General features: G+C 42.1%; 1 protein-coding gene across 5 annotated transcripts in view; it reads left to right on the top strand.

Moving 5' to 3' along the window:
* The window catches only part of Onecut2 (one cut homeobox 2), a 55,456-nt gene that overhangs the window by 3,715 nt on the left and 26,707 nt on the right, over nt 1-25,034 (top strand). The window contains exon 2 of one of the 5 annotated variants that reach the window (XR_015443373.1): nt 1,609-1,706. The exons of 2 other annotated variants lie outside the window; for them this stretch is intronic. Coding sequence is in view for 2 of the 3 variants with exons in the window: in XM_087192131.1 (XP_087048257.1) it covers nt 1,609-1,643 (35 nt within the window). In the remaining variant the exon portion in view is untranslated. Of the gene's footprint in view, nt 1-1,608 lie in introns of all 5 variants that reach the window. 2 more of the 5 variants (XM_087192131.1, XM_087192126.1) reach the window with 2 other exon arrangements.

Genomic DNA, 25,034 nt, shown 5'->3' with positions numbered 1-25,034 from the left:
CGCTGCCGCCCCCTCATGCCTGTCACGCAAAGGCGCAAAGGACATGGCTTTTGAAAACATGTGCCTTCTGCCTGTATAAGTCCAAAGCAACGTGGAAAGTGATTGTTTACTATTAGGTTGCACAATGACCTTGAGCATTGGTGGGGTGGGTGATGAAGCATGTAGCATCCAGAGAGTTCTAGAGGCAACTCCACAGGGCAGGCGTCCAAAAGCATTGCCCACATGCCAGGCTTTTCTGGAGGAGGCAAAACGCCTCCTCCCGGGAGCAGACAGTGCGGCTGAGGACTCCGCTTTGCTCAAGCATTCAAATGTGTGTCTGTTTTATTACCCTGGGTTGAAAAGGGACAAGAGCTTTAGCCTTTTTATCTGGCCATTTTATCAGCAACTACAAGTGTGTTGAGTGGTTATTATTACACAGAAGGCTTTTCAGTTTGGGGTCAGTAGATCAGTCTCTTCAGAAAGTGACGCAGAAACTTGACTGGTAAGTAGGTATTGTGTGCTCAGGAGGACTAAGGTACAGGAGCAAATGGAGAAGAAAGGCAGAGGCCTTTTCCTCCAGGGCTATGCATCGAAATCCCTACCGGCAGCCACCAGGGCCCAGCCCAGGGGTAAACAGGGCCATGCCCTGTTTACCTGCCCAGCCCCCATTTTGCTCAGACCTGTCTTTCCTTTTACTTCCTTTCCTTTTTCTCACTTTGGGTTCCTCTGGGTCCTGCTAGAGTTCCCAGCAGACAGGGATTGAGGGGCCTCGGAGTCAAGAAGTCTGATTCGGCCAGTGCTGTCAAATCCTACCCTTCGGCCAAGCACCTTACTTCCAACAGTACCAAGGCAGGTGTCTCCTGTCCTGCGTTTCCGGTTGTATCCCACTGCTTCAGGCTAGCCAAGCCCGGAGTGGCACTTTAAAGGGGGAGGGAGAAGACTGGGGAAACTCAGAGTTCTGACACCAGATTTCTGAGAAATGAACCCCAAATGCATAATTTCCTTCAGAAAAAGCAGCCAGGGCAGCCGTTATTTGGAAGCCCACCCATTGGGACTTCTGGGGTTCCCAAGGTGGACAGGTTTTTATTAGCCTGGCAAGAGGCGGCAAGAACAGAGTCCTGCAGATTCAAGCAGACAAGTCCAGCTTTGAGCCCGAGAGGTCTCTGCACTAAGCACAAATGAGAGCAAGGAGGAACCCAGTGAATCCAAGCAAGAACCTAAAGGTGTGCCCCATGAAGCCCCCCACACTCACTGCTGAGGTTTCCACTCCCTCCCGTGAGGCCTAACTCGCTGGTGGCCTGCTTGGAGCCGGCTTTCCATCTCCACCGCTGACAGACCTGCAGCTTTCTGGAGGAAGTAGGTCTCAGGGCCAGGCTGCCAGTCTACTCAGACGCTGAAGGCCCTGAACTAATCCAAGATGTCCCACCTGCCGCCTGCCTCTGTGGAGCTTGGCCAGCCTGGGCAGTGTGCTGTAGCTCCGGGCAGGGGCACTGCATTCATGCCTGCTCCCTGCTGCGCTGGGGATGTCCTTGGCTAGGTTGGGCCCCCCGCTGTCTCCAAAGCCAAGAGATAAATTAGGGGACTTCCTTTGTAGCACACCCCCATCCCCACCCATCTCTTGCTTTTCAGGCACCGGGCCCAGCCCACCTCTCCCTGCTGTTTAGTCCGGGATCTCGGCTGGAGAGGCCTAAGGCAACCCTCGCTGTAAGGAACAGACGACATGATATGTATGCCGGATTAATAATTGAAAAGCCTGCTACCTTCCTTGCTTGGTCAGGTCCCGGTGTGGTGCGGTGCGGTGCGGTGCGGTGCAGTGTGGTGCAGGCGGGAGAATGTCTTCCTAACAAGTGTTTGGGTGGATGGGAGTGGGCGGCCTAGGAGGGACAAGAGGAAGGGAGGGAGCCAAGGTGAGAAACATACCAGGATGCTGGGCGCCCTCCACTCTAGAGGCCACACATTTATTTTTATTCCAGCCTTTCCACTGTGGTTCTGTCACTTTCTCAAACAAATGTGTATATGGAGGGAGATCGATGCTGATAATGTTTAGAAGATTAAAAGAGCATTAATGCTGGCAACAATAACGTAAACGTGTAGACCCAGATTTCATTGATCTGGAACTTGATCCGGCGCGTTTCCAGTAAGTCCGACGGCCCACTCTTCCCAGCAGAGAGCTCACCAGCGCCCAGGCTCCCAGCGGCGCTGCGCTTGGCCCAGCCGCTTTCCCCGCTGGGGCGGGCTTTCAGGTCTGACCGAAACTCCTCCCCAGCGCAGTCCTAGCCAGCTCCTTCCTCACCAGGGTTTTCTCCTCTCACGGGACTTCCAGCCCTCTGCCCCAGCTCGCGTGGGCACACTGCTCCCCAATTTCTGACGACCTTTGAGGTGATGCTGCCGAGACACTGCACAGAAGGGCTCCCAGCTCACCTGTCTTTGCCTGTCCTCATCTCCATGACACACCTGGTTTGACAGGCCTCACCCGACTTCTTTTTTCTAAACCCTTCTGGAAAGCCCCGATGATTTCGAAGTTCAGTCTCAATATTGGAGAATGACCAAGTTTGGAGATGACTTGTTTAAAGTTGCCTGACAAATCATCTGATCCCCTCTATACATATGGGCTCCTGTATTAAAAGTCCCACTTGAAGACTTCTTTCTGGGACGCAATAATTGGGCAATCCAATGCTGCCCAGTAACAAAAGCCAGGACTTTATCCCTCAGAATAGTCAGCTCTGTTTTGGGCAAATTGGGTAAACCTGGGAAGAATCTTGTCTCCAGCCTCAGCTAGGGCAGGATGAAAGGGAAAGCCAACCCTGCCCCTTCCCTGCTGGCCCTGAGGGAGGGTAGGAGGCCCATCCTAAGGGGGGGGGGGATTCTCTGAGACACCTGAACTAACTGGAAAAGAAAGAACTTTTTAGCTCTTTCTTCTACCTTTGTGAGTCACCACCATACTCGATAACTCATCTCCCTGGCAGGCCCGTGACTTGTATTTCCGGAAGGAAGGAACACTGGAGTGGATTTTATGCAAAGACTGAAAGAGTTGGGACTGTAGTGGGAGAGGGAATGGGAACTCCATTACTCTGTTTTTCAAAATTAACACATCCTTCAGCTTGAGAACAGGAACTTTTTTCTTCCAAGAGAAAAGTTTCATTCTGCAAGGAAAGGAGTATCTTCCTTCCTTTAAGAACAATGAGGAAAGAAAGAGGGAGGAATATGGGTCACTTCCTGGGTTGTTTTGCTTTGAGCTGCAGCAGAGGGTGAGCAGGTGTTCCTCTCCCATCTTCTCACCAATGGCTTTACTTAAACAAAGGAGCCTGCGTACCCTGCCTAGGTTCCTAGTCAGTGCCCTATTCTGCTCCTAAAAGCTAGGCCATGTAGCCAGGTAAGCCACTAAGGAGGGTATACAGTTTCCTTCTGCTGTAAAGTAACTGGCCTCCTCCTTTCAAGCCCCATTTGGACTCCTAGGCTGTGGGAGGAATCAGTGGGCCTTTGGAAAGGGGCGTCTTCAATTCTCCCCCATCTCCATTTAATAGTCCTGAGACAGAGAAGATTCCTTGTGAGTGGTGGGGGTAGGGCAGAGGGTAAACTGATTACCCTGGATTGCCTCTCGCCTTACAAAAAGAGGGGCACAAGTCTTTGCTGCTGTCCCCCCCCTCCCACCACCCCCCTGCCTTTTTTTTGGTATGGGGGTGGGGATCTAACTCAGGACCTAGTTCTTGAAAGGCAGCCTTGTTGCCACTGAGCTAAATTCCCCCGCCCTTCCCTCTCTTTCTTGAGCCAGGTCTGCCCAGAGGCAACAAGATCCTGGGCCAGCTTTCTAGGACTTCAATTTAGGGTCACTTCTTTTTTTTTTTTTCCGTACTGGGGCTCAAACTCAGGTCCTTGAACTTGGAGGCAAGCGGCAGAACCACTGAGCTAAATCCCCGGCCCTAGGGTCACTTCTTGATGTAAGAGAGAGTGCTCCCCTTTCTTTAAAATGTAGTCCAGAGGAATGGGATTGGAGACCTCTCAGAAGAGAGTTCTGGGCCCCACACCATGGCTGGTGGCTGGGGTTGGCAGAAACTGTCTTCATGAAAAGTGGTCTCATCTACAGGGATCCCTGGAGGAATGAAAAACCCCCAAGGAGAAGCAGAGATTTCATTTCTGGAGTTTTGCCAAAGAAAGAGAAATAAGGAGGGCATGAATAGAAATAATTGCCTGGATAAATGGCCACAGGGAAGAGAGTGAAGATAGAGGTAATTTGGGCCTTAAACTTCATCTGTAAGACTCTCTGGGCTGTTTTCCCTCATCTTTTTAGGAACCCTTTCCCCCTCGACCGACCCCAACCCGACCGGAGGAAAGTCGCTTCCTCTGGGGTTAACACTTCTTGATGTGGGAGTGCATTATGAGGAAGTCCTGTGGGATCATTTCTGTTGGGTGTGGGAGACAGAGCTAGCTAACCCAAGGAAGGGGCTTCATTACTCCCCTTCACCCAGTTTTTCCCTATAACCAGTCTCCGTGCCTTTGGGAAAGACTTTTTGTTTTGTTTTTATTTTATTCGTAGTATTATATATTTTTGATATATAATAATTACATTCCTCCTGGGCAATTGTACATACAAATACTGCATTTTGATCATTTTACTCCCCTCTTGCCTTCCCCTCTCCCCCAGGAAATGCTTTTTGATTTCCAAATCTCATCTAAGACAATGACTGTCCAAAGTGCACAGGGCTTTTACGGGGTAGGGAGGGGGGCGGTAGGGTAGGGAAGTCTGTTGCCATCTGATGCCTGGCACAGTACAGAGGGGCAAGGCCTGGAGACAGGCAGTGGGCCATTGGATAAAGATGGTCTCACTTGCAGAGCAGGAGTCCTAGAAGCTGTGGACATTTATTATGAAAAACTGTCCCACGAAAATTGTCCCAGAGGGCAGGGAGGCTCTTCATTCCACCTTGGCACCTCTCTCACCATCAGAGGATCCATTACTCTTCCAATAGAAAGCAGACTTTGTTTGGGTTGGAAGCACACCTCCAACGTAATTTAATCAGCATTGGACTTTGGCTCATGTAATCAAATATACATATACTTTCTCCTGCAGGAAGAAAAATAATTTCTCTGTAACTGGTATTGACTTGAAGTCATGTTAATCTCTGGAAAGCATCAGGTTTTTAAAAGGAAAGGTAAAATTAAAGGGAAAAGGCCTGCAGTGTTAGTGGTTTGCCTTGTCATTACTAAAAAGAGCCAGTTACCACCTAAGAAGGGGCAGAAAGACCACTATTACAGCTCAAATAATCATCCTACAATTGCAGATACCTCACTACAGTTTCCTCTGTGCCAGTAGCCTCCAAAATCCATATTGACAGGAAGGAGGTTGACTGCTCACAAGATCTGAGAATGTAATTTTATATTTATATTGCATTGGCATCCTCAAAGGAACATGTTTGGTGGGCCAGATTGCTCCCCTCTTTGGAGGGGTCACAGGCAGCAGGATCAAAATGAGGGACAAGCCTCATCTTTTAAGAGTGGTTGGTAGCCATTACCAGCTTGCTCTCCACTCAACTCCAGAATTTTAAGCTTGAAGCTCTACCTTAGAGCACCCCTCTGGAACAAGCTTGGGCTCCCCACCCCACAGGGCAAGGCTCTGGGCTTTGCCCAAATTGAGTCTGTTAGGGAATCTGTTGTAAACACAGATCCATTGATTTGCATTTGTCAGAGAGTAAAGTTAAACCAGTGAAAGAGAAGCCCTTACCCTTTTATGCAGGGCCAGGGAAACCTTTCATATTGATCCTATTGATCCAACCTTTCCCTTTAAGGAAACCACATAGTTAAAGACCCTCATTCAATAGATTTACCCTTCATGCTTGTGATATTCCTTTTAAGTGTTCTCATCTAGGGTAGCTGGGCATTAAGCCCACACTCCAAACCAAACAAAAATGAAAAGGGAATGGGAGGGGAGGGGGTCAGGAGGCAGAATTGTGGGAAGTGAAATTAAATCAAGCTGAAATGTGTAATGACCCAGTTGGGGATGTTATTCTCATTCTTCTAAGATGACATGCAGGGATAAAGACAAAAACAGATGCATTTAAAGACTTTTTCTTTTTTTTCTGTAAAGAAAAATTAATTTATGTGCATAAAGTAACAGTGTTTTAGGAACATCATTTTCTACTGTAAAATTCTTTCAATCAGCTTGGTTCATTTAAGCTGGATCACTAAAAGCAATAAGGCTGCTGGTTCATTTGTAGAAAATCAGGCATAGAATTGTCCCTAGAAGTGCAATTATTTGCACTCTGCATATGAGCATGGACACAAGTCACTCAGGAGGCTTAGAGCTCTGTGTTCTAGGCAGAAGCTAGTCCAAGGATAAGGTAGTTTTTTTTGTAAATTTAGGAGTTCTGAAATATTGCCCTGAAAATGAAGGTCTCCTTTGTCTCTAGAACTGTTGGCACAATCCATTTCATTTCTTCTCTGGCCCTTTTTTGCTCTGTAAATAACGTCCATTCATGATTTTTTTTTTTCCCAACATGGTACATGAGCTATTCCTAATTGGCTATCTCTTGAGTTGTTTTGGGGCATTCATGTTTGTTTTATGTGATTGAAAAATATTAATGATTCCTTAGGTGAGCTAATGTATTTATCTGCTGAAGGAGTTCAAAGGGCAGAGTTCAGCTATCGTTCAGGTTAATTGAACAGGAAGCAGTGAACTCTCCAGGCTGAATTGAACAAGGGACCAGTCCCTTAAAATATCACACTCGGCAAACACACAATTTCTCTGTCCTTATCCTGGAGTCTGATGAGAGGCTCAGATCCACTTGGATTGCCTGTTTAAAAACCCAAAGTAAAGCACAGCAACTGCAACAAAACCCTCAAGTCCCCCTCAGGGAAGAAGAGTTTTCTCATTGGCTAATTGCTTTATTGGTAGCACTGACCTGCAGAGCAGCTGCAGGGGCCTGGATGAAGGCTTAGGCCTTGGAATAATGTGCTCCATTAGAACAGGGCAAGGCATTTTTTGTTTACTCAATTGGAGCTCCTTGCAAACTGCCATTAACCCTAGCCCAACTGCGTGTGTGCTGCAAAAGACAAAGGTCACACCAATCAGTCTGTAGGTCCAGTTAGTCTATGAGCACAGCCAGCCCCACCCTGATGGGAAGGAAGGGGCATTCTGCTGGGGCTTGGCCCCTATGGGCGCCCTCCAATGCTTTGACCAAAGCAAGTAGTTACACAACGTGTTTACATTTCCCAACTGCTGGATCATGTTATTGATGATTAAACAGTTTTGATCTGAGCAACATCAATCACACCAAAAAAAAAAAAATCCTTACACTGACCCTCTTTTCTATTTATGTTTCCTTCATTACTGTGCATTACAGTAAATAGAATTGCACACTTGGTGCTTTTAGCAGGAATATAGTCTGGATAAGTACTTGGATCAAAAGGAAGACAGACCTCCAAATATGGCTGGGGGTCGCTGGGAGAAGGAGGGTTTATTGCGAGGCGAGCAATCACAGCTTCCACCGAGAGCACCATGACCTGGAGTGCCACCTGCTGGAAGTTTTTGAATTGCAATCAGCCCTGACTAACCAGATCTGAACTCTCCTTTGCTTCCATCCTAGCATCTGTGTTCCCATTCTCCACCTTCCAGATCACCCGTGCAAATATTACCTTCCTTTAAAATATGGAACTTTTTCCTAGTCCCTTGGGATGCTAACCTCTCCCGCTTCTAATTCATAGTCCAGGAGACGCCAATCAACTTGTCTCATAAGTGAGGTGATTCGCCCAACTTCACGTTGAGTGTACAGTGTCCTATTTAGTTAGGAGGTGCTTGGGGGAAGAGAGGTACGAAAAGCAAGAAGTACATGTGGGAGAGAAGAGGAATGGTTATGTATGGACGAATAGCTCAGTTGACGGTGCCAGAGAGGGATGTGCCTAATGCAAGATGCCATGCAAAAGTAAGGTATTATACATAGAAGAGAGTATAAGAGAATTGGCTTTAGCCAAAAAGATACATATGCCAAATCGGCAAGCTCAGGATGGGCTCTGTGAAATCCTCTGGGAAGAGAGAAAGTGAACCAGCCATTTTGCAATTGCAAAGAAGCGACGTATTGAGTTAGACTTGAAACCAAATTGTGGAGCTGGCTGTAGCTCTGTGGGCGGCAGCTGTTTCCAGACTCGCCTCGCCTCGTCTTGTAGCGGAGCCCCTGGCGGCCCAGACCTGTGGTTGGGTTGAGTACCCCGCGACGGTGTTGCAGGCTTCAGCACCATGAACAGCACCACGGAGCGCCGGCCCGCCAGTGCGCGGGGACTCCTGGGCGTATCAGTCTCCACCTCCACCAGGGAGACGGCCCCTACTGGGATGGAACTTGACCGCAAGACTTCAGATTTTCTTCTCGCTCCCCGGGGCTTCTTGGGTTCTCAGTGTGAGATCAGCGACAATAAAAGGAGAGGAGGTGCCTAGGGGTGAGAACACAAAAGATGCTAAACACCCTTGCCTTCCGAAGCAGGGTAGGGGAGTGGAGGATTGAAATATTTTTGTTTTTTTCCATGTGACTGCCCTCACCGATTGCCACTCTCAACATGATATTTCAGATTTAGGGGCTTCCCTTCGAGCTTTACTCTCTGGTTGCCCCACACCCAGACATCCATAAGTAGGTATTTTTGTTTTCCCGCCTGAATGATGCTGTTTTTTGAAAACATGATCTTCACCGTATTAAAGAGTATTCTCACATTAAATGAGGAGTACATCACTCACTACCTTATATAACCTAGAAACTGATAAGAGACCTCCCCACTGCTTCTGCCCCCCTACAAAGAGCCAGTGGTGTTCAGTCACTTTCTCCAGGGCACACAATGGAGTCCGATGGCCCTGACCAGGGTGAGCGCTGACATTAGGTGCTGACCCTGGACTGGCCTTTCTCCATCACTGGCTCTGTGCTATTTGTGTTTTTATTCCATGGAAAAGAAGCAGGTGGGTCCTTTTGGTCAACAATTGGGCACAACTCACATCTCTGGTTTCTAGTGAAATGGCCTTTGACTTCCCAAAGCTAATTAAAATGTAAAACTTTTGCTTTGTTTCAAGGAAATTCAGTTGAGGTCTAGTTTATTGCTCAAGTGGCTCTCAGGAAGGTGGGGCTTAGGAGCACACAAGCGTGTCCCTTTAGAAGAAAGTAAAGGATATTAAAAATGAGATTTCTTTTCTGTGACAATCTTTAGATTCCAAGTGGCTGTTTTATAAGATGAGGGAAAATTCTGTCCTAAATAAAACAAATTCAGTAAACACTCAAACTCAAGTGTGTTGAAAAAAAATTTCTATATGTGTGTCTAAATATCTAAAATTTCACTTTAGAGATGAGCATACACATATCTGAATCCAATCTAAAAAGGATTTTAATGTATTTGGTAAGCTCTGACTAAAATAGTTTCTTTGAGCTATATTACCTTTGAATTTGCAGATATGCATTTCTAGGTAATCGTTGGGTTACACCATCAAAACCTTTTCCAGTAAAACATGGATTTGACAGTAAGCATAACCTTTTTAAAAAGAGTATATTTTACATGCATTATTACATCTGAGTAAAATAAGACATTTCATACCCTGCAAGGATATGTACTGAATGGATTTCCTTTCTAGTGAGCTCCATGCGGTTTTTAAAAGATATTCTGACAGGACTGCCATGTAAACAGGCCCTTTCCAAAGCCTTCTTTGATGCCAAATATTTTCAACTTTGTTTTTCTACATCAGTGTCATAGATCCCCCAATCCAAGAGATACAGAAAAAAATCTTGGATGTAGTTCCATCCTAATGTATACCAGAGTTCAGGTCAGCTCAGATTCAAGGCAGAAGAGTGGATTCTTTATTCACCCTCAAGGCCTGACCCCCTCATCCTTTTTCCATTCTTCTGAAGAGAAAGGCAGTCTTCCTGATGAAGGCCAAAGCCTCTACCTTGTTCTGGGCCCTTGCCTCTTGAGCCTTCTCAGGATCCCATCTTTCTGTACTTCTCACCACTTCCTCTCCATTGCTTTCTTTCCATCAGCAGGTTTGTGCTCCAGCCTCTCCTGTCTTTTAAAAACCCTGTCCTAGCTTTCTCTCATTTCTCTCTTCAGTTCTGAAAAAAATTGCTGTGACTAAATGTCTGTCTTCTAGCTGCCTGCTCAGCTTAGACCTTTGCAGCCTGGCTCTAACCACTATGAAATCTTTGTAGCTAAATTCAGTGATGCTTTTCAGTTCTTGACTTGGCTTCTCTGCAGCCTTTGACACCCTGTTGACTGATCAGCCTTCTCTCCAAATCCTTCCTTTCCTTGAAATACTATACTGTTGTATTTTTTTAAAGCATTCTGGCTACTAGGCCTATGCTGTTTCATTTTTTCATCATACTCACCCTGGGAGATCTTTTCCATGTGGTTATTCTTTCCACACAGAGGACTTCTAGGTCTCTCTGCAGCCTGGGATCTTTCTCTGGAGCTGCAGGTCCCTATTTCCTTCTGCATCTGGACATCTTTGCCTGAATACCCTCAAATACAGTCTATCTCAGAGTAAACTCATTTCCTTATCCTCCAGCTCTACTCACCACCACCACCAAATATGAGCCTCTTCTTTTATTTCCCCTTTGAATAATACACATAGTACTATGGACACGGATTTTCTACTTGCAAGTCAGAAAGTCAGCTTGGACTCTTTCCTTTTCTTCTTTCCCATCAGTCAACCATATTAGCCATGTGGATCATACTTCTTAAGCATCTACCTGTGTTTCTCCATCCTCTCTGCTGATGTCCCAGCTGGGCCCTCACCATTGTGTTCAGCAGCCTCCTGACCGATCTGTCTCCAATCTTGCCCTCCCATCCATTTCTCATGCTTAAATTAGAGTGGTTTTTCTGGACCCAGACTTGACCACATCATATACCCTCGTTAAGAGCTCATTGTTAGCTCCCCATGGTCCTTGGCACAAGGCCCAGATTCTGAGCCAAGCACACCACCCCTACACACATTGAACTGTGCTCACCTCACCTTACCCCACCCCACACAGTCATTTTGTCTGTGCTCCATGCAAATGTCCTCCCTTTAGTCTGTCCAATGCACTAAACCATTGGTTTGTCCAGAGCACTTTTCTTCTCGCAGTTAACTTGAACTCAGCTTCAGGTCTTGGCTCTAGGAAGTTTTCTCTGGTCTCCTAAATTTCGATCTCCATTAGCTGTCCTTCCCTGTGACTTACAACAGACAGAGATCACCTGCTCAGAATCAGTCACCCCATAAGATGAAATCCCAGGAGAGCAAAGGTCAGACACAGCAGGCAGTAAGCAGCCAGTAAATATTTGTGAATAAATTTTAAAAATATTTTGTTTTTGTATGATGCTATTTTTCCCATTGTACCCTTCCAAATTAGTAGATGGACTTTGAACAAGAATAATCAGTACTAAGTCATCATATATAAGCATTTCATATTTCACAATATCAAGTTCTCAGTATCGTTTTCCTCCAAAGCTAAAATACTAGAGCCATGGATTGATGTTAAAGAGAGTTTTATAGTAAAGTCTTACTCAGAGGTTCAGCCTATCTCCATGGAAGCAAGGACATGAAATGTTGGCCAGTAGACATTCAGAAAGGGACTCGTTTTACCTGTTGGCTCTGTCCCCCAAAGTAACCCACTCCAGCCAGGCAGTTTTCCTTGCTACTCTTCACATAATGTCCTGTTTGTTATGTCCTTATATTATAAGTCAGTCCTTTCTGGCTGGAATTTCTGGTCCCGTGCACCTCTCTCCAGGTCCTCTATATCCTACCTGGTTACTTTGGATCCACCTCAGCTCTGAAATTGTCCCAGCTGAGTTTAGCTCTTTGTTTTCTTTTTAGACAGAGTCTTGCTGTATATCCCAGGCAGGCCTTAAACTCACAGTGATCCTCCTGCCTCAGCCTCCCAAGTGCTGAGATTACAGGCACATGATACCATTCCCCCTTTAGCTCATTCTTTTCTGTCCCCTCCCTGAGCTCCAGCTGCAGCCATGTGTTCTACGCTATATAACAGTGGTGGTGAAACTCTGGCATGCGTGTTACTTGTTTGTTTTTTAAAGACAAAAGATGTTAATGTCTGAGTTGTTTTTTCAAAACTAAAACCTCAGTATTTAGGTGTAATTGCAGTGTTGGCACTTTGTGATAAACAAGTGGGTTTTGGGTTGCAATTTGGGTACTCATTTCTAAAAGGTTCACTGTGACTGCTATATAATATAGATTCTTAGCTCTCCTTACAATTCGTTTTAGGTTTTTTCTTTGTCTAGGTCTTAGAGGCAGAGGCTCTAAAGAAAAGATAGTATGCCTTTTCTTTCCCACAGGCGCTGCCCCAAGGCCCAACCCATAGTAGGCCTTTTCTTCAAATGAGTTAACTCTTGACTGTAGACAGTCTAGGAGTAATAGATTGTGTATGTTTACTTTTATCTGCCATTGTTTTCCAGCTTTTCTTTTTAAAATAGGTGTTCTTTTCTAGAAATCATTTGGTCCCTGACAGAAATATTGGCTTACATAATCAAAAATGGATTCCTATGATAACCTGAAATTAGATATAAATTTAATATGAAAAACAGTGCTTATGATTAGCAAAGGTTGTTCTGCCTCCACGCAAAGCAAAAGATGCCCCCTGTGTCAGAGCAATTGAGCCAGCACTCAGATCAGCAAATTGGAGAGACTAGTTTCTTCTTGTCCATCATTTTAATTATCAGTAAAAGAACTTTGTGCTTAAATGGCCCCTATTTGATATAGTGCAAATTCTTAGATTGTAATTAAATTTATGTGAAAAGAAAAAAATCCAGTGGTCTTATTTTTGTATTTGTAAGCTCAGATTCTTCCTTTTTCATTTCCTTATCTTTTAGAAAACAAAAATATAAAATTAAGATCTTTGAGACTCAGTAGTTCAGAAATGTTTTAGGGTTGAATATAGTTCTGCCTATACAACACTGAATTAAATAGTCAAGAACAGAAAAAACTATTGAATTTTAAAAATTTGAGTGGATAAATCCTCTTTTACATATACAGCACCCATATGGGATTAAGAATAGATTTTGTTTTCTCAATTTTAGTGAGAAACTGAAACTAAGTTAATTTATTTGCCATACATCTTACATGGAAATAATATATTGACTTTGATATTTTATCTTTTTTATATTTATGCTTTGACATTCATACTATAGAAATAACCTACAAAGCATAAGCAGATATGAATAGAATATAGTGTTAAAATTTAAATGTTCCAGGCTTTTTTTCTTGATTCCTTCAATTGAGTGCATTGCTGTGCTGCATGATAATTAGGTATGCACAGTAAGTAGTGACTTAAATAACTATCACTTGTGTGCCTAAGTTTCCTTTGACATGAGGCAAAGACAGCCAGGATTAGGCAGAAGGAACAGTTCTGAGGCCTCTCTGGAGGGCCTTAGATGCCCACCCCTTCAGAGGCCATTTTCTTCCTTGCCTGGGGCACCATAGCAAGACATGGTGGCAGCAAAGGCCGTGTACTGCCCTTTCCTCTTTTTCCTGAGACTTCAGCTCCCTCCTAGGTCATGCTGCCAAACAAAGTGAAGGGGCCAGGAGGAGTCAGCATTGGCTGGCCTGCCCCACCCTGAGTAGTTTCCATAGGCAGATTCTGGAAAGTGAGCCTTTCCACCTTAAGCCCCACCAACTGAGGAATCCAAGTATTATGCCTCTTTCCAGCTCTGGAAATCCCTGGATATGAATATTTCTTTCTTAGATAGAGAAAGAGCTCCAGGTTAAGACAGGGGGTTCAGTAGGTCCTAAGAACAGTATCTATATGATTAGATACCTCTCTCCCAGACTGCTGAGAAGAAATTGGAAAAACAAGCACTCATTTCTCCTCCCCTCCCCTCCCCTCCTCTCCTCTCCTCTCCTCTCCTACCCTCTCCTCTTCTCCCATTCCTTCCCCACCCCAGCTGATTTCACTGATGCATTTAAAGAACAAGGTACTTGGAAGAATGAATGACCGTTGTCATTGGAGTTAGACAGGATTGGGTATTAATTCTAACTCTGCCATTAACTAGCTCTAACTTAATCTTGGAGTCTCACTTTCTTCTCTTACAAAATGGGGTGTCCACCTTGGAGAACACATGTAACTATTAGAGACCATCTGTATAAAGCAATCGCAAGTAACAGGCTGATGTGAACTGTTTTGTGGATTTCCCCACAGAATCCCTTGCCTAGGGTGGTGACCCAGGAGACAAGATAGCTTTGGATATCAGGATAAGGAAGAGAAAGAATATGAAGCACATATTTTATTGAACATCTGTTATCTTTTTGCAACAATAATGTGCAACACACATCACCCCAAAACTGAGGGCATTATTTCTCCTGTATCTGTAGGATTTTGGTGATCTATTTCAGTCCAGTCCCATCTGTTCGTCCATCTGTGGTGCAGCTGGATCATGTGTCTATGGCTACTCTGCTCCACATGTTCCGTCCTCCTCTAGGACCACCAGGTTATCCTAGGATTATCCTTCTCATGGCATTGGCAGAGGTAAAGAGTTCAAGCAGTATCTTAGTTGGTACAGCCCGTTAGTGAAAGCAAGTCACATTACTGAGCCCAGAGACAGAATAGGATGCTACAAGTTTACCTGTCAAGAGAAGAGTACAGAAAAAGATGGAGAATTGGAGCTTTGTTTATTTTTAACTCTAATTCTTGTCACATATTTTGGCTCATTTGTTCTCTCAGAAAGATACTCCCTTAGTGCTATATAAACATCAAGGACTGTCTCAGAGGTAAGACTAATTTTGGCAAGAAAATGAAGATAAATGTGGAAGTATTTCACATTGGTGAGTAACAAGTCCTTGCCCATTTGGCTAGAAGCTATGTCTCTGTGACGATTTGTGACATGCCTGACCTTCTCTATGCCATCATAACAATCGGGAACCCTAAGCTTTGCTCCCTTTCATCTCCCCTGAAACCTACAACAGTGCCCAATACACAGTTAGCACTTGAAATGCCCAAGGCTAAATGACCCCAAGAGTCACTCAACTCTAGTGTGGAGGGAGGTCCCTTCCAGCCCTACCAGGGGCTTGCATATAGCTCAACCTGTATTTTAAAATAAGTTTTCAGGGCTAGAGGTGCTCCTCTATAGTAGAACACTTACTTAGCATGCCCAAAGCACCGTGGGTTCAGTACAGCAACACACACACATACACACACACACACACACACACACACACTCTCATACACTCACAGAGGCATAAAATAAGCTTTCATTTTAAGTTTTGAAAATTTTTTCTACTGCAATAATTAACTAACATCTGAGGAACAAAAGTCCAACTCAGATGCTTACAGAAGTTAAGACATCCAATTCAGATCTTAGTCATTCTATTTTGACAGAATGCAAACAACAAGGACATTTTGTAGGGTTTTATCAATGAATACAGAAGCAGTTTGTAGGCAGTATCAAAAAGATCAAAAGATGTACTCATTTGTCACTCTAACAGTGTCTAAGCTTTTGTTTTAAGTCTCAGGTTCTATATCTGGGGCCTGATTTTGTTTTTCTTAATCATAAGCGGTGTTTAAAAATACTTGGCAGTTTTGTCTTGATTCTCAATGCGGGTGTTAAGGGATGCCTTCCATTAGTGAGTATGCCCCAGATAATGTGTTTATTTGCATCTTCCTCCTTCTCCGCCTGTCTCCTAATGGTCTGGTACACAGAGGGCTACTTGAGCTGATTTATATGGATCTCAGCTGCTCTCATTTGTGCATACTTAATTCAGAGAGGTGATCACATTGATTTCCAAGCCCTACTTTCCAAGACATGGTACTAACATAGATATCTCAGCTGCTCTAACTACATTGTCTGAAAAGGAAAACATTTTAAACCTTTGGAAGCAATTTTGATGGACATTTCATTGTGTTCTATATTACTTACCTAATTAAATTTCCTTCACTTCAAGGCCTGTTTAAAATTAAATTGAGAAATATTTTTGAGTTCCATTGGGCAGATAACTTTGTTTAGCTGAATTTGTTCTGCATACATATGAAACAGCATCCTATGAATCAATACCAGAGTTTACACTTCCCCTGGATGTGAAGAAATGCCACTGTTACTAGGCAGATGTAGTCGCCTGTTATTCATACCAGACTGCCCATAGCTATTAAGCTTGTTTACTCTGTAATTCCACAAAATCCTTGTGTTTGGGGGCCTGCAATTTGACTGGCTGATTTTTTCAGATGCTGTGCATTGTGAATACAATTTTTAAGTCTTTCATTAATTAGCTGGAGTCCTGGGACTTCTATTTACTATGTCACAGTCCAGCACAGGGCAGCTACTTCCTTTAAGGCATGCAGAAGTCCTATTTGCATAGCCAAGGGGGTAGACTATGCCTTGGATTTAAAAGCAAATAGGATAAATTGTCAGAAGGTGTATTCCCAGTGGAGGAGCTTGTGAGTCCCAGTGTGCATCTTTGGAAGTAGAACACGGGAGCAAGGCCTTATCTCTCAGCTCCACCTACCATGCTGCTGAGGACATAAAAACAGACCTTCTTTTTTCTCTTGGCTTTCATTGAGAAAGCCATTTCATTAATTCTATGGCAGGGGACTTTAAGGTAATAGAGATGTAATGGGAGAATTGGCATTCCATAAGAACTGCTTAATATTTTTTTTAAAAGTCACAAATAACTGCTCTTTGTTGCACTGTTAATTAGCCTGTGTACATTTTGGAATTCATTAGAATCTTCAAGGTCTCTCAATGTCAAGATTTATCTCTGTGCCTCAAATAATGGTAGGTATATCATAAAGTTATTATGGGCCTTAAATGAGTGAATGTATATAGATGCTTAGAAAGCAGTGGATTCTTGCTAATTTAGCTGCTGTTATTATTATTAATTGATTATTCTCCTTTATAGCTTTTCAGTATATCAAGAAGAGACTTAGCCTGAGTCATTGACTTGCTCATAGTTTTTATGCATTAAGAGTTTTGCTTGGCATTGTCATTGAGAGCTCAAATGTTGGAATCAGATGGTTCTACTTGTGTCACAGCCCCCCTATTCTAGCTCTCTGACTTCAGGCAAGGGAAAGCTTCAGTTCCCTTCTCCACAGAATGAGGATAAGGTATATCATCTCATTGTTGCACATATTTAATAAGATACCATAAAGGTCACCCACATTGGCATATTCACGTCTGATTTTCTTGGTACTAAAGATGACACCTATTACACATGGATGCATCTGTTCTTCTGCATAATTTGTGTATCACCTCCAGTGGTAGAATTTATGATTAGCAAGATTGCCAGACTCTACATTATCACAGGATCTGCTCTTTGCAGATCCTTCAATGCAACAGGACAATTTTCTTCCCACTCCCTAATGTCCCTTTAAGACTCTCCTATGAGTTATGGACATTTTGCTAAGCTCATAGGAACCCAGTTAGAACCCTGAAGCCTACTGTGCTCAGAGTAGATTCCGACTGAACCTTTACAGACACACTGGGAGGAAGACAGTTCATTTTATAAGTGTGGGACTTGTGGAGCCAACAAGACCGAACTCATCTGTCTCCATAATGGTCACTGGTTTTGGGAGCTCCTATTTCATCAGAAAGCCATTTTCTTAGACATTCAGGTGGTTGTGTGGCTACACAGGCTAAAGAAAATAGTTTCCTCTTTAACCTCTTTTCTGCTTTCAGTGTGTCTGGGCCCTGCTTCTTTATTGCATTCCTCAAATCCATTCACTTGGATTCTCAACTGACTTCCTGAAGGGTTCCTGTTTTAGTTCCCACCTTTGTTCTTATTCCCAAATTCAGGACCCTTAAAAAGACATGGAAAAAAAAAGCCTTGGATTTAGCTCAGTGGCACTGTGCCTGCCTGGCAAACAGAAGGTCCTGAGTTCAATCTCCAGTTCTGGGGGAAACACACACACACACACACACAGAGTCACCCAGGTGTTGCTTTCCCTAAAGTAGCAACTTATTTGTTAATATAAGATTTTGAAACCATGGCTCCTGGATTGTCAACATGCCAGTCTATTTAAACAGCTTCCAATATCCTTTCCTGACCCCAAGTTACTCCCAAGCATTAATTATCCTAGTGGTTTCATGGCCACATTATTTCATATTCATTAGTGTTTTCATGAAAAATTATAACACTAATTAGAGCAGCTTCCAGTTAATTCACTTGGTGATTCATTACTCTCTCCCCTCTTGGTGTTCTGCATGTGGTCATCCTGGAGAAAGCATCCAAGGGGTAATTGCAGCTCTATTCCCTGAGTGATTGCCTAATACCATTAGTTCTGATCCACAGGCACATCTTGGGCTCTGATGAGGTCTGGTTATAGCTACTCCCTCGTCCTGCTTTAATCCTACAGGCAGGGAAGGAAGCCACAGTGAGGATCAGTCCTCAAGAGGGGGTTCCAGGCAGCAAAGGGGAGCAGTGTCTTAGAAGGAAGTCAGGGAGTAGGCAAGGAGCTTTAGGGAGTGAATATCACTTTAACATCCTCAGCGGCCTGGGCTAAGGACAGGATGGGACACAATCTGCCCTGAGAATTTGCAGACAGGAGCGAGGAAGGAAGGTCAACTTTCTTCAGTTTCAACAGACATGTGGTCAGGCCCTGAGCTACCCTCTGGAAGCCCATTGCCTCCTCAGGCCTCTGACATCAGTCTTTTTAATTAAAGTTTATCTGACCCCTTATGATGGTTGCTATAAAAAAGTAGGAAATAATAAATGTTGTGGAGAAATTAGAACCTTGTGCACTGTTGGAAGGAATGTAAAATGATATAACTGCTATGGAAACAATATGGCAGTTCTTCTAAAATCTAAAAATAAAAAAATAAATAAATAAAAATCAAATTATTGTTTTATCTAGAAACACAACTTCCAGGTACATATACCAAAAGAATTGAAAGCAAGGTCTCAAAGAGATATTTGCACGTTCATGTTAATTGCAGCATTAGTCACAATATCGAAGGAATGGAACTAACCTGTGTCCATCAACGAATGAACAAAACGTGGTTATATACATACATTGGAATATTATTCAATTTTTAAATGGAGATTTAAAAAATTACAATTATTAATGGATATTAATGATACAAATTAATGATTTGCTCTGGTCTTTCCCTGTATGTATATCTTGTGCACTGATTGTGTCCATCCAGCCTTCCACCTCCGTGTCCTCCCCTCTTCCCTTCGTCCTTTTCTCAGTCCCTGATAGTCTCTCTGGAAAGACAAAGGACATTCTGACACATGCTACAATATGGATGAGGACCTTTTCTCCCTATTTCAAATTATCAGTTACTCATTTAAAGAAAAGGTCCAAAGGGTAGGGGAAGTGTGAGGGGCAGGGGAAAGGCAAGAAGGGAAAGGAAAAATTATGAGAAAAGAAAAAAATGGAAACGAAATCTATGTAAATAGGGAAGGGTGAAGCGGGTGAAGGGCACACAGGTAATGGGGAAAAAAATAAAAACCAAGATACATCATGTACAGGTACAAGCACCCAATGATAAATGTAAATGTATTGTATACCTAAAATGTACCAATAAAAGAATTTAAGCAAAAAAAGTATGGATGAGGATTGAAGATAGCTTCTTCAAGTCACTGAGAGACAAACACTCACTTATGGAGGTATCTAGGGGAGTCAGCATCATAGAAACAGAAAACAATATAGTGGTTGCTAGGGACCAGGACAGAGGATAATGAGAATTGTTGTTCACTGTGTACAGAGTTTCAGGGTTTTGTTTTGTTTGTTTTTGTTTTTTTGAGACAGGGTCTCACTATGTAGTTCACACTGGCCTTGAACTCACTATGTAGCCCAGGGTGGCCTCAAATTCATGGCGATCCTCCGGCCTCAGCCTCCTGAGTGCTGGGATTAAAGGTGTGCAATACCACTACCCACCAGACTTTCAGTTTTGCAAGATGAAAAAGTTCTGTAGTTTTCACAAGGTGAACGTACTTAACACTATTCAGCTGTGTATTTTAAAATGGTTAAGATGGTGAAATTTGTTTTATCTGTATGTTACCACAATTTCAAATGAAGGATAGTCATTTCTATCATAATCTTTTCTCAGTTAAAAAAAATAGAAAAAAAAATAAAAATAAAAAATAGAAAAATTGGAACACAAAAAGTTCTTCCACTCAAGGATAACCACATTAATATTGTTCTTTTATTAAAATTGTTTTTAATTACTTAAGTAATGCATTAAAACATTCTCTTTGTAAAAGTCAAAGCATTAACAATCAAGACAAAGTCCCTTTTGCCCACCTCCTTTAATCCCAGCCTCCTTCATTACTTTCCAGTACTCATGGCTGCAAAGTGTCTGCCAAGCTAGGTGTGATTTATACCTCCTTATGTCCTCATAGGCATGTTACATATGTATGTCTACAGGTAAATGCCTGTCAGTAAGTTGTACATCTATATGTTTAGGTGGCCTCACACAGCACACGTTATTCTGAAGCCCCCTTCTTTCATTCAGAAGTATGTCTGCCCAGCTTCTCTGTTTAATGAGGTCCCCCAACCCGAATCTGTTGCACATTGTCTCATGGCATGGATAGCTTCATTTATTTAATCTTTTTGTCTTGGTGGCTAATCAGGCCATTGCCCCTTTGGCTGTTTGCCATGCTTGCCAAGCAATGTCTAGTGAACATCCTTATGCATATCTTCCCTCCATACTGTGCGAAGGCTTCCTAAGGTAGACCCCAAGAACTGGAAAGCTGCCTCGTACAGCTGCACATGTTTTTGCAGTACGTAATGATTACACTCATTGTTCGGAGTTGCCACGTGGACATAAGAGACCCAATTACTTTTCATCCCCTTCCCTCCCCTCCCTGCCACTTCCCCCCATCTCTTGATTCCCTTCCCATTTGAAAAGGACCTCCCTACTTCCTATTATCTATCTTTTATTTTGCTCTTTGTTTATATTTTGGGTTTCTCATATAAGATAAATGATATGATATTTAAGCTTATGTGTTTAATTTATTTCAATTAATATTATGACCTCACGGTACATCCATTTCCCTATGAATGACTCAAGTTTATCCTTCTTTATGGCAGAGTAGTACTCCATTATGTATAAATAGCACTTTTTATTTTCCATCTATCTGTTGAATCATTTTAAGCATTTAGATATTTAGTCTGTCTGTAATTTCTTTCTGTAAGTGATAGGTAAAATAGTTTGGTTGGGTGTGGTAGTACTGAGATTACAGGTATGCACTACCACATCCAACCAAACTATTTTTTTTTTCTCAAATGGATAGCCACTTAATTTAACATTATTTTCTGAATGATTCATTTCTTCTTTATCACTTGAAATACCTTCTTCATCATGTATTAAATTTTCTTATCCACTTGGGTCTATTTCTGGAGCACATCCTATTCTATCAATCTGTTAATTCCCATGTGAACATCACACCATTTAAACTTTTGCTTTATGTCTTGAGCTCTTGTAGGGCTTATTTTTCCTCCTCCTTTTTTGTTTCTATGTTTTCTTAGCCTTCCTCAGTATCAGCTTGAGTTTATATGTTATTTAGATCTTCCCAGTTTACATAAGGCACAAAGTTCTATTTATTCAAATCTTTATATCCTCAATAAAGAAAGAACAGTTTAAGACTGGGTGGTTCCATTTTTCCGTGAAGGGCTTTTTCTTTCTTTTTTTCTATTGCCTTTTCAAATAGGTTATTTCTGTTGTATAGGAAAGATATAGCTTTATTAAATGTATTATTGTAAAAATAAAACGTGGATTTAGGAGTACATAAATGTATAGCTGAATAAGTTATTCTAAAGCAAATTAAATGTTCCTACCAATCTAGAAGGAAAAAACAATATTCTTATCAAAACCATTTATCAAAAACCCTCCCTCAACCACAGAGATAAGCAATAATCTGCCTAACCTACTTTTATGATTATTACCTCCTGGTTTTCACAGTTCCTAACACTTTTGTATGTATCCCTAATTGCTAGTTTTATTTGGCTGTTTTTTAAAACTTCATATAAATCAACTCAGTGTATATTTCTTTGTGTTTGATTTCTTTTGTCCCAACATGATATTCCTTCTGTTATGTGTTGTTGCATGTAGCAGTAGCTGTTTTCCTTACTTTTCATAGCCATATATTATTCCATTGAGCCAATATGCCACAGTTAATCCATTCTTCTGTTTTTAAGCACTTTGGTTGTTTCCAGCTTTCCAAACCAACCTTCCCCAGAATTCTTGTACATGTATCCTAATATATAAAAGTAATTTCTGTGGAGTTTTCTTCCTTGGCACAATGAGAAGTAGACCCTTAAACAATGACTTAAGTATTGATAGATTATTTGAAAGATGGTTCCAGAAAACACAAGTAGAAGAATGGAGAAGCAAAACAGAGCCAAAGAAGAGTTGCTTTATCAGGCACATACCCACTGTGGGCCAATGAAGCTTAATTCTACTGAATAACTATTGGAATCCATAGAAAATATGCCTCAGAGTTGTCCCAGCTGGAGAACAAGGGTCCTGGGGGATTTATGTGCAGCTCCAGTAATTCCCTGGATAGGGAAGCTTGCTGGAGAGGGCATGATTGCCCCAGCCCCTCTGGCCTCCCTGCCTGCAGACAGGGCAGCAGGTGGGAGGATGAAGATACTCGCTGTTGGAATTTGGGCTTTTGTGCACCACAGTGTTGAAGGCCAAGGGAGTGCGCCACACAGGACCCAGCTTGGAACAGGGGTGTCGTGGAGGACCAAAGTTTCTTGAGTCGTGGGGCACATATATCTCTAACTACTGCAGATACCACCAAGCCCCTTCCCAAACTTTTGTACCAATTTACACTCCCATTGTGGCCTACAAGCATTTCCATGTGGCTGTTTTTTATAGCCATTTTGGTGGGTATATAGTGTTTTGATTTGGAATTCCTGGATTGTTAATAATTTTGAGCGTCATTTTATGTAATTGTTAGAAATTTACATTTCTGCTTCTGTGATATGCCTGTTTCAGCCTTTTGCCTGTCTTCATATTAGGATGTCTGAGTTTTTCATGTTTTCCAATAGGTTTTATGTCTTTCTGCTTCAACCCCTTTGTCATTCTTATGTGTAGCAATATACATGACTCTCCATTTTACTTTCATTACTGTCTTTTGATAAATAGGAATTCTTAATTTAAATAGGTCCTAATATCTAAATCTTTTTCCTTTGGGTTAGTATCTTTTAGGTCTTAAGAAATCTTTCCCAGATCTTTCCCAGAACATCACCATATGTTCTCTTTCTGAATGTGTTATCATTCTGCCATTCACACTAAAGTCTGCACTTCATGCAGACAGAACTTTTGGTTTATGGCATGAGGTAAAGCCCAAGAATTATGCCTTGGTGTAATGCTTAGCCAGTTACCCTGCTCCATGATTGGAAAGAACACAATTCCTTATGTTCTGCCTTGCCAGTCTTGTCACTGCATCAAACATCCATATGTGTAGGAATCTACTTGCAGAATCTACTTTCTCTTCTGTTCCATTGGCCTACAGTTGTGTATCGTTGTCCCAGAACAACACAGCTATAGCCTTATTGAAGATTGTGATAGTTGATATAACAGAGCCTCTTGTCTTGTTCTTCTTCACCAGAAGCTTGACTATTCTTTGATTTGTGCAGTCCCATATAGATTTCAGAATCAGCTTGTTAAATTTCAAAGGCTAAAAGGAAAGAGGGAAGGAAGGGAAGGAGAGAAACCTGCTATGATTCTGATTAGAAATTGCATTGTACCTGTAGACCAATATGAAAAGAATTAAGTCTTCCAGTCCATTTATTTAGGTATCCTCTAATTTCTCCAACAAATTTTGAAGCTTTTTCCATAAAAGATTTGCATAACTATAATTAGATTTATTCTTCCTAGTCGTTTTGATCTCCCCACATATAAACAATATCTTATGTCTTGTTTGTTATATTGCATAGAAATACAATTGATGTTTACCTACTGATTAGGTATCTGGGCACTTTGCTAAATTCTCCTATTCTTACAGTTTTCTGTGTATTTTCTTGGACTTTTTATGTACACATAATCAATGTTGACTTTATATGTTTGGTAACTGGCCAACTTACTGAATCTCCTTATTAATTCTAATCATTTGTCTTGGAGATTTTCAGGTTTTCTAGGTTTAAAAAAATCAGATTAATGTACAATTACGAAGGTTCTGCGTCTATCTGGAGTAACAGCATCAAGTAGCTGTAAAGTGCAAGGAGTCTGGAGTCAGACTACACTCATTTGAATCCCAGCTTCATTACTTGCTATGTAACCTTAAGTAATGTAATTAATCCTCTATACCTTTGTATCATTAATTATAAATGGCCTCAGAGAGTGGTTGTAAAGATGAAATGAGTTCATACAGTTAGAATACAGCCTGTCAAAGAATGAGCTTGAACCTTATTTGAACATTTGTCATTTCATCAGTAACCTTCATTATTTTCTAGATGTCCACTTTTTATTTGTTTTTCTTATTTTACTGTATTGGCCACTTTTCCAACATAGTATTGAATGGTAGTGCTTTCAGGCCTCATCTGAAACTTTAACAGTTTGAAACATTTTCTTCTTATAGGCATGATTGTTTTTTGTTTTTCATGTTTGATATATCTGAAGTCATATTTAACCAGACTTCTGAATCTGATGTTAAACTCAGAAAGAGATGTACTCTTCCAATGGCATTTCCTTTGCTCAAAGCATGTTATTCACATAAAAATGAAAAACATCAGTAATGAAATATTTTGTTTTTAAACATCACTGGGGTCTTGTTGTGAAAGGAAGCACCAACCTCTCTCCTTTCCTCCAGATCTGTTTGTGTAGCCTTCTCAAAGAATCAGCCTTGGGAATGTGGCGAGTCTCCTTAGGGTGTCTGGATGATTGGGATGAGCTGAGGGATGTTGGACCATCCTTTTTTAGGACAAAATCACATTCTGGAGCTCTTAAGTTTGATTAAATTTTTAGGAATCTGGAGTATATCTTCAAGGTATTTTTTTCTCACAATTAGTATATAAACTTAGTTTGCAAGGCCTTAAGGAGCTAAAAGGGCATTCTTACAGGAAAGACCATAAAAGCTGCATAAAATTCTAGCATCACAATCACAGTATCAATTTTGTTCTTAGTTTCTTCCAGTGCTGCTACTGTATTTCTGAAAATAAGATTTAACTACC

Source organism: Heterocephalus glaber, unplaced genomic scaffold (genome assembly GCF_053883595.1).
Source record: "Heterocephalus glaber isolate CG9 unplaced genomic scaffold, H.glaber_assembly_v1.0 deba00000331, whole genome shotgun sequence".
NCBI classification, from domain to species: Eukaryota; Metazoa; Chordata; class Mammalia; order Rodentia; family Bathyergidae; genus Heterocephalus; species Heterocephalus glaber.
Note: the sequence above shows the minus strand (reverse complement) of the source record. Positions and strands in the feature narration are given on the sequence as shown.